This window comes from Girardinichthys multiradiatus, chromosome X, assembly GCF_021462225.1.
Source record: "Girardinichthys multiradiatus isolate DD_20200921_A chromosome X, DD_fGirMul_XY1, whole genome shotgun sequence".
In the NCBI taxonomy this organism is placed as follows: domain Eukaryota; kingdom Metazoa; phylum Chordata; class Actinopteri; order Cyprinodontiformes; family Goodeidae; genus Girardinichthys; species Girardinichthys multiradiatus.
Genome location: NC_061817.1, coordinates 20642632 through 20661521, shown reverse-complemented (window position 1 = coordinate 20661521; position 18890 = coordinate 20642632). Strand labels below are relative to the sequence as shown.

The 18890-nt window shown below is 41.2% G+C and overlaps 1 protein-coding gene across 1 annotated transcript; it reads right to left on the bottom strand.

Moving 5' to 3' along the window:
- Positions 1 to 110: 110 nt before the first annotated feature.
- LOC124863123 lies at positions 111 to 18687 on the bottom strand. The gene is made up of 14 exons (XM_047357371.1): positions 18292 to 18687; positions 17859 to 17918; positions 15746 to 15853; positions 12900 to 13001; positions 12691 to 12821; positions 12546 to 12605; positions 5213 to 5372; positions 5048 to 5128; positions 4896 to 4968; positions 4626 to 4809; positions 3655 to 3845; positions 3460 to 3573; positions 3257 to 3374; positions 111 to 2680 (listed from the first exon to the last, which is right to left on the bottom strand). The coding sequence occupies exons 1-14, from the start codon at positions 18514 to 18516 to the stop codon at positions 1984 to 1986; spliced, it is 2304 nt and encodes a 767-aa protein (XP_047213327.1). The 5' UTR covers positions 18517 to 18687; the 3' UTR covers positions 111 to 1983.
- Between the last annotated feature and the right edge of the window lie 203 nt (positions 18688 to 18890).

The following is an 18890-nucleotide window of genomic DNA, read 5'->3' as shown; positions in this document are numbered from 1 at the left end:
GAGTTATGGAAATCAGAAGATGAGAACGGATTGGTTAGGATTCATACATTCATACCAATGAGATGACTCAGTTATATATATGCTATTTGTATCAGAATGTGGGGATTTTGATGATTATTAAGAAGAGTTCAGAATTGTGCTCTGAATAAGGTCTCCCAAGTCAAAGTCCAGGCCTAAATTAAATTAAGCATCATTCGCAAAAATTGAGAAATGATGTTCATGGAAGTCGTTTGTTTAATCGGATTGGTTTGAGTATTTTTCATAAAAACAATTGACAAAAATTGAGTCACTACATGTTCAAAGATACTACTTACAAAAAGTAAGGGATATTTGGCTTTCGGGTTATTTATGGAAAACATAAAATGTTCACGGTACAGTGATATTATTTAATGAAAGTAGGGCATTTAAGTAGAAGCATGCAATGGTGATTTCCTCATCTCACAATTTATTGAAACAAAAGCCAACAACAAATGTAGGTATACCACAACAAATACTTTCAGTGTCTCAATAATGTGCCTTTGAGCATCAACTACAGCTTGACAACAACGTCGGATGCTGTTCACAAGTGGACTTATTGTCTGCCTGAGGCATGGCATCCCACTCTTCTTGAAGGGCGGCCCTCAGGTCACTGAGGTTCTGGAGTACAGAGTTACGAGCCTCTACTGACTACTTCGCTGTTTCCATACGTTTTCCATAGGATTCAGGTCTGGAGAAATGGGAGGCTACTCCATTCACCGTTCATTAATGACGCAGCCTTGATGAGCTGGAAGTATTGTCATCCATGAAGATGAACTTAGGCCTGTGTTGTTCATGCAGGGGCACAATAACTGGATTATTGTGGGTGTGTCAATGTACTATTTTTAAAGTGTAGGGCAGTTCTGTATTGACTAGACACGCCTGCCCACACTATAACACCACCACCAAAGGCTCGTTTGGTGACAACTATGGGTGATGCATAGCACTCTCCTTGACGTCTCCAACACTGTTGGTGCCATCATTTCTGCTCAACGTCAATTGACTTCCCCCAGAAAAAAGTGCTGAGGCCCACTGGTCCCTCGTCCAGCGTAAATGCTCCCTGGCCCATGCAAGGCGATGATGCCTGTGCCTGGTGATGTGGTCAGGAGCCCTTGCAGATTGTCTAGCATGCAGACCACGCTGATGTAAATGATTTCAAATGGTCCGACTTGTGACACTTGGGTGTCTCTCACCTTCCTTAAATGTGGCTGGAGTTCCAGTCTCTCTGTATCTCTGTTGCAACCTGCTGATGACACTGTGACACTCTAAGCCCAGTGACCACATCCGTCTGACATCAGAACATCAAGTTTTGCAAAAAGTACCGAAACACTAAACTGTTGGATTTGTCCATTGACGTGTTTAGAGAAGGTCACATTAGGTTCACCTGCAAAAGTTATAGTGCAACGTTTTGTGAGTAGTGCAAAGTACAAACGTAAGTATAAAAGGGGAGTCTTTTTACTACCCTGTTTTTTTAACGTGAAAGACCCTATGTGTGGTACATTTCTCTTTCAGGAATGACACAAAGACAACATTCAGCATTAAACCGACAAGATATATTTACTAATACTCTCTACAGTTATAATAAGTTCAGAAATCAGATAGATTGCACAGTATGTATTAGAGTTGATAAACTTATGGAACATAATCATGTACCTTTTCTCTCTAAGAGCAGATAAACCTCTCTTCCTGTGCACTTGGCACAGTGTGAATGCTTATATTACATAATGCAAGGTTTCCAGTATAGAAAATACATCCAGTTGCTAGGTTACCTTAAGTATTGATCACCAAAGCGAAATTATATTTTTCTTATATTATTGCAGAATCTGTATTTTCTATTTGGTTTTTACCATTTTCATGTTTCAAGACAGTCATGAAACCAGTGTGTCCAGTTAAGATCACAGAATACAATCTACTCAGACAACAGGAGTAGTAATAATAAAAAAGCCTAACTTACGTTTAATCGACCTGTTACCTCAGTTTGTGTGACAGGTTGCTTTTGGTTGCATTCTTACAGGTGACTGTGGTACAACGGGTGAGAATCTCCTGGGGCTGGGGTCTGGGGGGCACCTTGGGGGACCTGGGCCCCTTGTAGAGGTTGGGGTCAGAGACACTGGGAAGTAAAGTACCCTTGGGGTTGTTTGTTGGGCTGAGACAGCTGGCCACCATGGGAGGGGATGTGCGGCAAAGTTGCAGCTGTTCATCGTTGGCGCTGTAACTCAGGTTGAGGGATGAGCTGGCAGACATGGAGAGGGCATTATCACTGTCGCTTTCGAAGCTGTCCACTGACTGTCCTCTGAGGATCCTGCCAGTCTTCTCTCCATCACTCTGCACCATGATAACCGGAGCAGGGCCCTGAATTGCAGAAGTTGGAGTGGTGGAGTGTTTTTGTGCTGGAACAGAGTGGCTTGCTGCAGGCTGAGCATAAGGCCCGTCACACAGCCTGTTCAGAGACTGGGACCTGTGGGTGCCAGTCAGGTTGGGGGAGGTGGGCCTGCAATTAGAAAGTTGAGACAGGTTGCCACAGAAACAGCTGTGGTGTAAGGGAGAGGATGGGGCAAGCAAGGAGGACGAGTTTTGCACATTATGCTGAGGCGTCATCTGAATGTGAGGGTATCTGTAGGGCTGCAGGATCAGGGTTGGGATGTAACCAGTTTTTCTATTGTGTCTGTCAAAAGACATAAGAGATGAAGCAAAGGAAAGTTACCTACACGGTTTAACCATAACTGCAACTTTAAGAGTACTGAGCTGTCTAAAGCAAAGTGCATTTGCACGAGTCAGAAATACAAACAGTGTTGTGCAAACACACAGTATTTCTAAAAAAATGTAAACACTTGCTGTGCATTTGTTCGCATCCCCCTTTACTCTGAAGCCCCCAAATAAAAGCCAGTGCAACCAATTGCCTTCAGAGGTCAATACTTTCACTGCAATTACAGCTAGAGGTCTTTAAAGTTTGGACTTTGAGCAGGCCACTGTAGCCACCACCATGTTCCACTGTGGGAATGTTTATCTTTAGGGTGATGTGCAGCGTTTTGCATATAGGCCAAAAATAAAAAAATGTCCCAAGCTTTGGGTATTGTTTGTTTAATAACTTAACACTGTCTGGTGTTTCTTGGTCTTCATGATGCAGTTTGTTCACTGATGTTCTCTAACAAACTTCAAATTAAATTCATAAATAGCATCTATAATAATGATAATCTTCTATAAGGGCATTTCAGTCCTTGTAGGAGGATTAATATGTTACCTAATGAGCCACCAGCCGTTTTCAGATTTCCGCAGGACCTCCACCACTGTGCCAATGTCCACGCTTACTTCATCATCTTTGGTGGAACTGTAGCTCTTGATGACTTGGTAAAGCACCCCTGTGGGTGGCATAATGAGCTTTAGGAATTATCTTCTCTAACTCAACAACAATTGTTGTCAGGGTATTGATTTCTGTCTGGATACCTCTTTCTGATATCCCATCCAGCTCCTCTTCATCCTCCTCATCTTCTAGCTTATACAGATAAGGTGCAGGGAACCAGGCCATCCTCTTCTCCTCATTCTCTACAAGCCACCACCCTTGATAGAATCACCCATTGATAAGATCCCTGAGTGAATCTGGGACTATTACGAGGACTGCTCGAGTTATATGTTGCTCACCTGTTATGTCTTTGATGAGAATGTCGAATTTCTCATCCACGGCAGCTTTGAATGGTTTGTTTTTGGTGTCTTTGGTCTCAAATGGAGCTACACATCTGTAGGTCTCTGTGATGAATGGCTGGGTCACACTAATGCCGGTGTCATGTCCTACAAAGCTCCTGAGCTCGTCCTCGGAGGGCATGATCATGATACTAAAGTAAACACAGAAAATAACTCAGCATTTATCATCTGCGTACATACAATTTGTTGTGCAATCAAAAATCTAAATTAGATGCTTGCCTGCAGAAACGTAATGGTACCAACTCACTGCATATGAAATGTAAATAGGAAGAAGAATTGCAGACTGACTCTTCAGAGGGGGATTGGTATATAATGTGTTAAACACAAGACAGTTTAATTAGCTTGAGACACTGGAGGGAATTCAACTGAAACAATTTAACATGTTTTTTTTCACACCTTTATTCAAAAGGAAACATAAAGGAATACCTTGTTGGCAAAAGTGTGAACATATGAATGCCAATCACTCATTTTTTTCTGCTCATGTTCCAAACAGATCTTTTTTCATGTGTCTTTTCTATGTGTAACTCTTTTAAAAAGACAAAATGAAGAGTTAAAAAAAACTGATAGAGACCTCACAATGGGAAGAAAAGACTTCATTATTCAGATTAAGTTTTGATTTCTTCTGAGGCAGATTTATTTATAGACATTAATATAGTGTGACGCTGCATATTTATGCTACACCACAAATCAGTCTCATAGCAAGAATTTAGACAGAATGCACAAAATGTGTGAAAATGGACCATTTTTGTTGTCAGTAAGTTCTGGTAACCAAATATGCATCTAATAGAAGTTGCAATATTCACTTTTACTTATTTTCTTTGTTTAAGTTTTGAATTTTTTTTTAGCTATGTCACTGCTTGCATTTAAACAGCTCCAACTGTTGCACAGGTTCTTGTAAAAATTTATCCTACCTGTTTTTGGTGAACTCTGGCTGCAGCTCCTTCTCCTTAGGTTGCAAGAACCTTCTTAGGTCTGCAGACTGCAAGACCTGCTGATCGCACCTTAGGAGCTCATTACAGTATTTCTGCAAATACGTAAGGCACACCACTGATTTATAAAGCCCCTTGCCGTGGCTCTTCTGCTTCATTTTGTTGCCTAAACAACAAAAATAAATTTGTATTAATCCCAACTGTGTCCAGCAGCTGGACATATAATATTTACATCAAGCAACCCTCACACACTTTGAAATTTAGGAAGGATTCTGACAGATTTATTTATTTTACTCCCAGATGAAAACGTCTTCTTCAGTTGTTTCTATAAGGAAGAACAAAAAATCATTTAAATCATTTAACATGATCCCAGAGAGTAAATAGTGTGTTTTTTAAATACTTACATGCATTTTCCTGAAATCATCAAAACTTCTATAAACTACAATCTCATTCTGATCCGACCAAAGCACAGAAGTTATGTACATCTGGAGGAAGATATGCGATATTAATAAAAGCCGAAAATCCCCTTAAAATAATTTCATAAAGGTAAGGACTTCATCTCTCCTTACTTTGATCTTCTCCTTGCGGAGGACTCCAGTTAAACGGATGCTGATGGGAAAACACTCATGCTCCATGATGACTGGAAGGAAATACTGTGGAGAAACGAGCTGCAACAGAAGCCTCTCAGTCTCATTCAAGAATGCACAGGAGACGTCCTGCAGGTGGATTTATATTTCCTCCTCTAGAGACAGGCGTGGCTGGACAGCTCACACGGCCTCTTTGATAGTGAATCAGTGATCATCTGCATATAGGGAATTCCTGCAGTGTCCCAAAGCCTGCATGGTTGACAATGAGAAATGCACCTTAAAGACACAAAAGGTTTAGCTTATTAGGAGCTGACAGGTTGGACTGGAGGAGTCATGGTCTGAGAAAATGTCTAGCTTTTTATTGTAGTTGACAACAGAAGGCGGTTTAATTCTCTTTCGAGTTGGCTGACTCTAAAAAACAAGTGAAACAAATGACAAAGGAATGTAGACTCAAACACAGGATCACTTTACTATTTCTCAACATCCACGTGTCCTTATAAGAAGAGAGTGGTTAAAATAATTCCCCATTAAATCCACTCTTTAAAAATAGATTTTTTTGTACGCCATCTAAGATGATGAAGACAATTATTTTCCTGTTTGGCAGCTCTACAATCTACACAAGGAACACACATAAAGTAAAACATGAACGCCTCTGAGTTTTTATGTGGAATTACAGGTCCTTCTCAAAATATTAACATATTGTGATAAAGTTCATTATTTTCCATAATGTCATGATGAAAATTTAACATTCATATATTTTAGATTCATTGCACACTAACTGAAATATTTCAGGTCTTTTATTGTCTTAATACGGATGATTTTAGCATACAGCTCATGAAAACCCAAAATTCCTATCTCACAAAATTAGCATATTTCCTCCGACCAATAAAAGAAACGTGTTTTTAATACAAAAAACGTCAACCTTCAAATAATCATGTACAGTTATGCACTCAATACTTGGTCGGGAATCCTTTTGCAGAAATGACTGCTTCAATGCGGCGTGGCATGGAGGCAATCAGCCTGTGGCACTGCTGAGGTCTTATGGAGGCCCAGGATGCTTCGATAGCGGCCTTTAGCTCATCCAGAGTGTTGGGTCTTGAGTCTCTCAACGTTCTCTTCACAATATCCCACAGATTCTCTATGGGGTTCAGGTCAGGAGAGTTGGCAGGCCAATTAAGCACAGTGATACCATGGTCAGTAAACCATTTACCAGTGGTTTTGGCACTGTGAGCAGGTGCCAGGTCGTGCTGAAAAATTAAATCTTCATCTCCATAAAGCTTTTCAGCAGATGGAAGCATGAAGTGCTCCAAAATCTCCTGATAGCTAGCTGCATTGACCCTGCCCTTGATAAAACACAGTGGACCAACACCAGCAGCTGACACAGCACCCCAGACCATCACTGACTGTGGGTACTTGACACTGGACTTCTGGCATTTTGGCATTTCCTTCTCCCCAGTCCTCCTCCAGACTCTGGCACCTTGATTTCCGAATGACATGCAGAATTTGCTTTCATCCGAAAAAAGTACTTTGGACCACTGAGCAACAGTCCAGTGCTGCTTCTCTGTAGCCCAGGTCTGGGGAATGCGGCACCTGTAGCCCATTTCCTGCACACGCCTGTGCACGGTGGCTCTGGATGTTTCTACTCCAGACTCAGTCCACTGCTTCCGCAGGTCCCCCAAGTCTGGAATCGGCCCTTCTCCACAATCTTCCTCAGGGTCCGGTCACCTCTTCTCGTTGTGCAGCGTTTTCTGCCACACTTTTTCCTTCCCACAGACTTCCCACTGAGGTGCCTTGATACAGCACTCTGGGAACAGCCTATTCGTTCAGAAATTTATTTCTGTGTCTTACCCTCTTGCTTGAGGGTGTCAATAGTGGCCTTCTGGACAGCAGTCAGGTCGGCAGTCTTACCCATGATTGGGGTTTTGAGTGATGAACCAGGCTGGGAGTTTTAAAGGCCTCAGGAATCTTTTGCAGGTGTTTAGAGTTAACTTGTTGATTCAGATGATTAGGTTCATAGCTCGTTTAGAGACCCTTTTAATGATATGCTAATTTTGTGAGATAGGAATTTTGGGTTTTCATGAGCTGTATGCCAAAATCATCCGTATTAAAACAATAAAAGACCTGAAATATTTCAGTTAGTGTGAATGTTAAATTTTCATCATGACATTATGGAAAATAATGAACTTTATCACAATATGCTAATATTTTGAGAAGGACCTGTACAACTATCCATCCATTTTCTATACCCGCTTCTTCCATACAGGGTTGCAGAGGAGCTGGTGCCCCTCTCAAGTCATCTACTGTTGAGAGGCGAGGTATACCCTGGACAGGTTGTCAGTCTGCATTGGGAGAACATGCAAACTCCATGCAGAAAGACACCTGGCCAGGAGTCAAACCCAGGACCTTCAAATTACAGCCAATTAACCCAATCATGTCCCACTCATCTCTCATGTCTACAGAAATTAATTTTAGAATGAATCACCGACGATGTAAATCTGTACATGCATGAAAAGCAGTTAAATAAATCTCACTTTACTTTTATTTACTCTCTAATGAAATCCTAAAATTAAGTAGCAGGTCAAGTGTGCAGTGCTGTCAAATGGTACATGTCTCCTTATAGATTTTGCCTTATTAAATGCTACAGATCATCAAACACATTTTTATATCAGATAAAGATAATTTAGTAAATACATGTACATTTCAAATTATAATTTTGTTTATTAACAGTAAAAAGCTGGCCTATGTGAAAAATATTTTCCAAATTGTTAAATTACATGTTAACTGGCTCTTGCATGATCGGTACAAGAGGTATACTGTTTTTTGAGCAGGGACTTCTTTCTTGGTCAGTCTCCTCATTCCAGAGTGATGTGGGTTGGACAATGAAACTGAAACACCTGGTTTTAGACCACAATAATTTATTAGTATGGTGTAGGGCCTCCTTTTGCGGCCAATACAGCATAGATTTGTCTTGGGAATGACATATACAAGTCCTGCACAGTGGTCAGAGGGATTTTAAGCCATTCTTCTTGCAGGATAGTGGCCAGGTCACTACGTGATACTGGTGGAGGAAAACGTTTCCTGACTCGCTCCTCCAAAACACCCCAAAGTGGCTCAATAATATTTAGATCTGGTGACTGTGCAGGCCATGGGAGATGTTCAACTTCACTTTCATGTTCATCAAACCAATCTTTCACCAGTCTTACTGTGTGTATTGGTGCATTGTCATCCTGATACACGGCACCGCCTTCAGGATACAATGTTTGAACCATTGGATGCACATGGTCCTCAAGAATGGTTCGGTAGTCCTTGGCAGTGACGCGCCCATCTAGCACAAGTATTGGGCCATGATATGGCAACCCAAACCATCACTGATCCACCTCCATGCTTCACTCTGGGCATGCAACAGTCTGGGTGGTACGCTTCTTTGGGGCTTCTCCACACCGTAACTCTCCAGGATGTGGGCAAAACAGTAAAGGTGGACTCATCAGAGAACAATACATGTTTCACATTGTCCACAGCCCAAGATTTGTGCTCCTTGCACCATTGAAACCGACGTTTGGCATTGGCATGAGTGACTAAAGGTTTGGCTATAGCAGCCCGGCCGTGTATATTGACCGTGTGGAGCTCCTGACGGACAGTTCTGGTGGAAACAGGAGAGTTGAGGTGCACATTTAATTCTGCCGTGATTTGGGCAGCCTTGGTTTTATGTTTTTTGGATACAATCCGGGTTAGCACCCGAACATCCCTTTCAGACAGCTTCCTCTTGCATCCACAGTTAATCCTGTTGGATGTGGTTCGTCCTTCTTGGTGGTATGCTGACATTACCCTGGATACCGTGGCTCTTGATACATCACAAAGACTTGCTGTCTTGGTCACAGATGCGCCAGCAAGACGTGTACCAACAATTTGTCCTCTTTTGAACTCTGGTATGTCACCCATAATGTTGTGTGCATTTCAATATTTGAGCAAAACTGGTACAATGTGCAATCAATGAAGACTGGCTACCAGGCTGGTCCAATTTAGCCTTGAAACCGCCCACACTAAAATGACAGGTGTTTCAGTTTCATTGTCCAACCCCTGTATATACCGGCTCCAATATGGTGGCACCGGTGTCCCAACAGTCTCCAATTCATGGCCGACTTGAGCCTTGGCGGTTCCTGGGTTGACTTTGTAGCTGCTGCCATCTAGTGGTAGCAGCTGAAACACTATTTCAGATCAGGTGAAAATAAATTTGATCTGAAGATCTGAATTTATTTTGTGAAGGTTTCTGTTTTTTAAGGAGATGAACCATTTAACGGTCCTCAGTAAAGGGTGTATTCTTCCTGTATGAGATGTCCTGCATGTTTAACTGCTAATGTATTGAGATGCGTTTATTAAATAGGTCATTAATGTTATTCCATAAAATACCTTAAATCCAACAGATAATAATCTGGAGTTCCAAAATTTGTATAAAATATTTTATTCAACTTCCATGTCCACATGGCTCAACATGAAATCAAAACATTCTCTTCATGATACAGGTCCTTCTCAAAATATTAGCATATTGTGATAAAGTTCATTATTTTCCATAATGTCATGATGAAAATTTAACATTCATATATTTTAGATTCATTGCACACTAACTGAAATATTTCAGGTCTTTTATTGTCTTAATACAGATGATTTTGGCATACAGCTCATGAAAACCCAAAATTCCTATCTCACAAAATTAGCATATTTAATCCAACCAATAAAAGAAAAGTGTTTTTAATACAAAAAACGTCAACCTTCAAATAATCATGTACAGTTATGCACTCAATACTTGGTCGGGAATCCTTTTGCAGAAATGACTGCTTCAATGCGGCGTGGCATGGAGGCAATCAGCCTGTGGCACTGCTGAGGTCTTATGGAGGCCCAGGATGCTTCGATAGCAGCCTTTAGCTCATCCAGAGTGTTGGGTCTTGAGTCTCTCAACGTTCTCTTCACAATATCCCACAGATTCTCTATGGGGTTCAGGTCAGGAGAGTTGGCAGGCCAATTAAGCACAGTGATACCATGGTCAGTAAACCATTTACCAGTGATTTTGGCACTGTGAGCAGGTGCCAGGTCGTGCTGAAAAATGAAATCTTCATCTCCATAAAGCTTTTCAGCAGATGGAAGCATGAAGTGCTCCAAAATCTCCTGATAGCTAGCTGCATTGACCCTGCCCTTGATAAAACACAGTGGACCAACACCAGCAGCTGACACGGCACCCCAGACCATCACTGACTGTGGGTACTTGACACTGGACTTCTGGCATTTTGGCATTTCCTTCTCCCCAGTCTTCCTCCAGACTCTGGCACCTTGATTTCCGAATGACATGCAGAATTTGCTTTCATCCGAAAAAAGTACTTTGGACCACTGAGCAACAGTCCAGTGCTGCTTCTCTGTAGCCCAGGTCTGGGGAATGCGGCACCTGTAGCCCATTTCCTGCACACGCCTGTGCACGGTGGCTCTGGATGTTTCTACTCCAGACTCAGTCCACTGCTTCCGCAGGTCCCCCAAGGTGTGGAATTGGCCCTTCTCCACAATCTTCCTCAGGGTCCGGTCACCTCTTCTCGTTGTGCAGCGTTTTCTGCCACACTTTTTCCTTCCCACAGACTTCCCACTGAGGTGCCTTGATACAGCACTCTGGGAACAGCCTATTCGTTCAGAAATTTCTTTCTGTGTCTTACCCTCTTGCTTGAGGGTGTCAATAGTGGCCTTCTGGACAGCAGTCAGGTCGGCAGTCTTACCCATGATTGGGGTTTTGAGTGATGAACCAGGCTGGGAGTTTTAAAGGCCTCAGGAATCTTTTGCAGGTGTTTAGAGTTAACTCGTTGATTCAGATTATTAGGTTCATAGCTCGTTTAGAGACCCTTTTAATGATATGCTAATTTTGTGAGATAGGAATTTTGGGTTTTCATGAGCTGTATGCCAAAATCATCCGTATTAAGACAATAAAAGACCTGAAATATTTCAGTTAGTGTGCAATGAATCTAAAATATATGAATGTTAAATTTTCATCACGACATTATGGAAAATAATGAACTTTATCACAATATGCTAATATTTTGAGAAGGACCTGTACACTCCTGAATATTTGCTCTTTTCTATTGCACATCTTCTGTTTTCTGCTGCATGACAAATAATAAATAAAAACAAAAAGCAATATTTTATGATTGTGATGTATGCATTTTATTTGACTGGTTTAAACCTCAACTTGCTTTAGACCAGCCAAATGCACTTTAACCCTTACATCATCTCTGTTCAGGAAAACATAAAGCATTCCAACATGAGATATTTTCAAATCATTTACATTAAATAAAATCCCAGCCCAAGATGTTCTTTGAGAAAAGCTTCACAAGCACTTGAAAGCATAAGGCAACAGATTTTACTTATAAGAAATTAGGTTTTGCTCACTCCTGCTTACTTTCAGGCCTCACAAGGTGCCTCCACCTTAGCTGAAGCTCCGAGTGTTTAATAAAATAGTCTAACGCCACACAAGAGAAAATTCACTGTTTCCTTGTCAAAGTCCTTACCCCAAACCCAGAAATCTCTCATTTTTGGGTTTCAGAAACATCTTATTTGACAGCTCATTTAATTATTAATTGTAGTTCAAATAAAACAGGAGCCTGAATTATATTAAATTAAGATTTTAAAAGGCGAGTGAAAATCTTTCCACTACAGTTCATTGGCTTGCATAGAAAACCATTTGAGGAAAAGATGGTTATCGATGACCCGTTCTGATCCGGCAGGAACCCTTTCAGCTGTTTCACTTCAACTAAACATTCTTCATCGTCTTGCATTGAACAAACTTCTCTTATTCTTGGTTGCAATACAATCCTTTAGGCATAAACCACCAATAAATCTCTCTGGGTAAATAAACATATTTTCTATTAAATATAAGAATTATTGTCATTGCTGTTGAACAAAATTAGCTTTTTCTCTGCAAACCTTCACTAAAAGTGCAACGTGTCTCCACAATCAACAATCTACTGTGATCTATCATGATGTTCAATAACACAGAGAGCAAAAAACATTAAATGGCAAAAAATAAAAATAAAAGTCAACCAAGAAACCAATTATTGTCTTTCCTCATAAGAAGCTCGGTCTCAACTGTTCGCGTCTCATCGATCTTCACCAGTCCAACTCTTCTTCAATCCGTGCTTTGCTTTGTCACAACAAGAGCACCTGGCCACTTGTTAGTTTCCTCCCAAAGAGGACAACGGGTCATCCATCAGTGTGTGGCGTTTATGTCCCAGTTAAATGCAGGGCGGTAAGAGCCGTCTCTTCACCCAGATGTTCTTTACATCACCGGAATTCATAAATAGGCATACTATGCTCCTGTATGTGGTTTAGACTAAGTGACTGGTACCTGCAGAAATGAAACAAAAAGCTTACATGGACAGCTGTATCAGAAAAAGACAAGATATTTTGGGTGGAAATTTTACTTTGATTACCACTCTGAGCTTCTGTGGTAATAGTAGCCCTCAATGGTGGCTGTGGACTTCTGGAAGCAGATGTAGTAGAAACCAGCGAAGGAGGCACCGCTAATGTCTTTGATCGTGTGGTCTGGAACAAGAAACTGCTCCTGAAAGACCGACAGGAGATGAAGCCGGACCGTATTTCGCAAAAAGTAAAAAAACAAGTGAAGTAAAATCCTGCTCACCTTCCACCTCATGAAGATGTAGTCACTGTTTTCCAGTGTTTTGTAGTCAAAGTTGTCTGAGTTAAAGGTTTTACCGTGTTTGTAAAAAGCTTGAAACTTCCCCTAAGAAACGAAAAGGCAATATGGGAATCAAAGAGTACAAGCACATGATCTAAAACTTATTTTCTTTAATCAGCCATCTGCCATGTAAGTATGACAAGTCATCACATCCTGACACTCCAAAACGTAGGTAAAAAGATGCCAAATGTTGTTGCTTGTCACCAGTCTAATTATTTTCAGTCACATATGAAACAGTCTCCAAATGGCCTTAATCATAATAACTGCACACAGACACTCCAACTACACCCAAGTGGCCAAAATTAATATTAGAAAGCAGAGTTTAAATACATAGCCCTAGGCTTACTATATATCGCATCCAAGCAGGACTTGGCAATTATAACATTGCAGCTTTAATCTAAACATACAGGTCCTTCTCAAAAAATTAGCATATTGTGATAAAGTTCATTATTTTCCATAATGTCATGATGAAAATTTAACATTCATATATTTTAGATTCATTGCACACTAACTGAAATATTTCAGGTCTTTTATTGTCTTAATACGGATGATTTTGGCATACAGCTCATGAAAACCCAAAATTCCTATCTCACAAAATTAGCATATTTCATCCGACCAATAAAAGAAGTGTTTTTAATACAAAAAACGTCAACCTTCAAATAATCATGTACAGTTATGCACTCAATACTTGGTCGGGAATCCTTTGGCAGAAATGACTGCTTCAATGCGGCGTGGCATGGAGGCAATCAGCCTGTGGCACTGCTGAGGTCTTATGGAGGCCCAGGATGCTTCGATAGCGGCCTTTAGCTCATCTAGAGTGTTGGGTCTTGAGTCTCTCAACGTTCTCTTCACAATATCCCACAGATTCTCTATGGGGTTCAGGTCAGGAGAGTTGGCAGGCCAATTGAGCACAGTGATACCATGGTCAGTAAACCATTTACCAGTGGTTTTGGCACTGTGAGCAGGTGCCAGGTCATGCTGAAAAATGAAATTTTCATCTCCATAAAGCTTTTCAGCAGATGGAAGCATGAAGTGCTCCAAAATCTCCTGATAGCTAGCTGCATTGACCCTGCCCTTGATAAAACACAGTGGACCAACACCAGCAGCTGACACGGCACCCCAGACCATCACTGACTGTGGGTACGTGACACTGGACTTCTGGCATTTTGGCATTTTCTTCTCCCCAGTCTTCCTACAGATTCTGGCACCTTGATTTCCGAATGACATGCAGAATTTGCTTTCATCCGAAAAAAGTACTTTGGACCACTGAGCAACAGTCCAGTGCTGCGTCTCTGTAGCCCAGGTCTGGGGAATGCGGCACCTGTAGCCCATTTCCTGCACACGCCTGTGCACGGTGGCTCTGGATGTTTCTACTCCAGACTCAGTCCACTGCTTCCGCAGGTCCCCCAAGGTCTGGAATCGGCCCTTCTCCACAATCTTCCTCAGGGTCCGGTCACCTCTTCTCGTTGTGCAGCGTTTTCTGCCACACTTTTTCCTTCCCACAGACTTCCCACTGAGGTGCCTTGATACAGCACTCTGGGAACAGCCTATTCGTTCAGAAATGTCTTTCTGTGTCTTACCCTCTTGCTTGAGGGTGTCAATAGTGGCCTTCTGGACAGCAGTCAGGTCGGCAGTCTTACCCATGATTGGGGTTTTGAGTGATGAACCAGGCTGGGAGTTTTAAAGGCCCCAGGAATCTTTTGCAGGTGTTTAGAGTTAACTCGTTGATTCAGATGATTAGGTTCATAGCTCGTTTAGAGACCCTTTTAATGATATGCTAATTTTATGAGATAGGAATTTTGGGTTTTCATGAGCTGTATGCCAAAATCATCCGTATTAAGACAATAAAAGACCTGAAATATTTCAGTTAGTGTGCAATGAATCTAAAATATATGAATGTTAAATTTTCATCATGACATTATGGAAAATAATGAACTTTATCACAATATGCTAATATTTTGAGAAGGACCTGTACTCAAACATAGAAAGACTCTTCAGATTTTGTGTTAAGATGTCTCCTTTTCTAGCTTCAACTGCTTGCTTTTAGTAATAAACCCCAAACCAGTGACTTTTGGTACTAAAAGTGATTTGTTCATATGCATGTTTGGTATCATAACCATGTCTTATGATTGTAACCATTTCAGCAATATGTTGATTTGAGGTCAAGATGAAAAAAATTCAAAAGGTAATCCTGTTATTTTTCCATCCACTTTTGCACAAGTACCTCCGACAGTGAAAGAGTCCCACAGCATGACTACCTTACTTTTGACTCTTACTGTTACTTTGGCCAAACGGCTCAACCTTTGGAAACATCTAGGTGAATGTATGTCCACATGTGAGCCTGTACAGTATTTTCATCGTATCAGAGAATATCCACTATAAATTCAAACTTGTAAACCTAATTCTTGCTCGGAAAAATCCTTAACGTTATGTTCTGCATATCCGTTTACAACCTGGAAAAATACAGTTTCGAATAAGGTGTTAAAAAGGCACAAAGCTAATGAGACGTTCTGAACTCCTTTTATAGGTATATGCAAGTTTCGGACAGCAACCATATTATTTTAAAGGCATTTTCAGGTGGAACCCCATATTCAGCTCCTGGTGTGAACAGTGACCAGTGATGGAAATTTGGACCTAATGTTGCAATAAATTGAGCTTCAAAACATTTCTCAGCTGCAGTGTAAATTAAATAAAAAATAATAATAATTATAAAATATGTGACTTATGTTTCATTATTAAAACATAAAAGTGGTTTAAAAAACAAATAAAAACAACCTGGACAGACATACCCAGTGCTTTCTGTCAACATCCTCATCTGCATCCCACTTCCGCGTTAAAAAAGGCCGCCTGCGGCTGATTATTTCACCACCAAAGAACGTTGTAAGAGTGGGAAACTCCTACCACACATAAAAAGGAAAAAAAAAAAAGAGCTTAATGTTGCGTATGGAGCGTAATATTGCCACACATTTTTCAGGCCGACAATTCAGACTCTCCACACGCAAGCTGCATAGTTTTAAGTCCTTGTTTTAACGCTCATCCAAACCTGAAAAATACAAAGTGACAGTACAGCATAAATCCTCACAATAGATTTTGGCAGATTTTTTGACAGAACTGGAGTCAGGTTTATAGGCCACCTTGTTGCACTTATTCTATATGCTCTACCGAAAGCTGGTCAATGGGATGAAAACCAAGCCATTGTGATGCCGGTATAAAACACTCAGTTTGGAACTAATTTGGCTGTATGCTTAGGGTTGCTGTCTATCTGGAAGATCAATTTGTGTTCCTTCGATATTCCAACATAATGTTCAATTCTAGTAAATCCATTGTTTGTCCAAACTACAGCAGTCCCTCTTACAGCAGAGTACCCCACAGCATGATGCTGCCATCTCTGTACTTCACAGTTGGGATTGTACTCTCAGGCTTGTAAGCATCTCCCTTTTCCTCCACATGTACAATGAGCATTAAAGCCAAGAGGTTTCCTCACACAACAGGACATGTCTCCAAATATTGAGGTATTTGTCCCATGGTGCATTTCCAAACTGTAATCTGGCTTTCACAGTAATGACTTCTTCCTCCAGGAGTGGCATTTCAGCCTGTTTTAATGTGGATAAGGATATTCTCTTACTGGCTTCAGCCAGGATCCTCACTGGGTCTTTTGCTTTGGTTCTGGGGTTTATACACAAATTTTGCCCCATAACATGTTCATCTCTGTGACACAGACAATGTCTCATTACTGGACAGTATGATGGCTGGACATGGCAGGATTCTTATGCCGATTTCTGACCCGATCCCTCCCTTTCGACATGCCCCGATCATTGTGATGGCTCTAAAAAGATAATCTTATGAGATATTCCTGCTGTGTGTCGTGTGTTAAGAGTGATCTAGTCTGCTCGGAAGGACGTCAGGACCGCTTCAACCTCAAATCGGAAATATTCAACATGTTGGATTGTCTTGGCCCGATATTCTAACGTGCGGGGTGTTCCCCGAGGACAAACGAGTACGCAGCCTGTTGAACGTGACGTGTAGCCAATCAGAAAGGGAGGTGATGGAAACATGGAGGTGAACTGCTCTGAACTCACGTTTGAACTCAAGAGGTTTTGTGAGATTTCCTGGCTGATACCGGAATGTTAGTGAGTAAAATCTGTTCGTTTGAGGTGTGTTGTGCTTGCCGTGTGGCAGCACATCACACACTGTAGAACCAAACCTGTTATATCTACGATTTTTTAATCATCATGTGTGGGGTCTCTCGGGTTTTAAAATTAAATACCATTTTAAAATATTGCTGTGTGAACCTGGCATAACTGTTTCAAAAGAAGAATGTGGAAATTGCAAGCATTTGGAAACTGTAATCGGTAATGAACCAGATTTGGTGAGATCCTCAGTTCTCGTCTGGATGTCTTGGCTGATTTCTTTGGATTTTCCTAATTTGTCACACAATGAAACAATGTGTGAGGTGTTGCCCTAAAATACATCCACAGGTGTGCCTCCATTTCACTGAATATCTGGTTTTAACTGTAAAACCTTTAGAATTCATGTGAAAATGATACCTGAACAGAAAGCACTGGACACGTTATGCAATGCTGATGACTAACCTCCCATCATCAAGATAAGCTCATAACTTGCTGCAATATAACATCAAATGAATGAAGAGTGCTTTTCTATACAGAAAGGAGAAATAATATCTGCTCTCCAATCATAAACCTTCAAATGTAACCGTTACTCATTAACATCTTCCACAGACAGCTTTACATCCGGACCGGTAATGCAACTGGTCTCAAATTGATCCAATTGAACCACGCTCTTGATTCAGCTTGTCTGGAGCAAGCATGAACCAGTCAGTGCTCAGCATTTGGAAGCACAAAGGTCAGTCTTACTACATCTGACCTGGTTTGAAAGCTTTACCTCAGTCAGGCCTTTGATCTTCAGGTATCCACACAAATATGAGTCGTCCATCGTCACATGCTGTCCAGCGCAAACAGATTAAGTTGCATTTAGTCATGTCTCACTGGGCCACAAAAAAGTGCTAATGTATAGTGCAAAAAACAGCAGAAGGGAGGATTTAAACACAGGCTAACCTTTTTTAAACGCATAAGCTAGCATGCATTAAATTCTACATTTGAAAATCTACTCTCCTTCCTATTAAATGAAACACCTGCCGCTAAAATACTACTAATTATTTGCATAACTTCCTGCACAGAATGTAAAGCTTTTTAGACAGGTGTCAAAAACTACTATCTAGTTTACATACAAAACAATAATACTTAAAAAAAAATAAAAAGCTCAACAAAGGTTAAGTTAATTTTGGGTTAAATAATATCAATATTTTTTCAATTACCTGTAAAACAACTTCGACATCGTAGGAGTTCCCTTTGCTCCTCTGATAACCCCGGTACTGCGCGCCGCTGTAGAGCAGAGAGGTGGCCACCCCGGGCTGGTGGGTGTTGATCGGTGCGGGTGGAACAAGACAGGCCGAGGATGGACAGGCCGCGCCGGGTGGACAGCGGCACTCTGCTCGGACAGGCATGATGAGCGCTAAAGAAACCTCGTCAACAACCGTCATGAACTTCTACACTGAGCACACCACAGCCGGAGACAGAAAATGGGGCTGACACAGGTTTTATCAGTACAAAAATAACCGTAAGACTGCTCAAATTTATTAGCTTTCATTGACTGCAGGACTGAGGATGAGTGTTGCGACACTTCCTGTAGTCGTTCAGTTTCCTTGGATTTTATTGGCTAAAAACTAAGCGCTCAGTTGGAGCGCAGTTCTTATTGGATGATGTGCCACCATGCATTCTGGGGGTTGTATTTCGATACTTTGTTTCCACCTTTTTGATTGACGATAGCTACAAAAGATTATTACATGCAAGACTAGAGTGGACCAGGGTAAATGGGAAAATAAAGGTACTACTTAGTTGCATTGTGGCACATTTC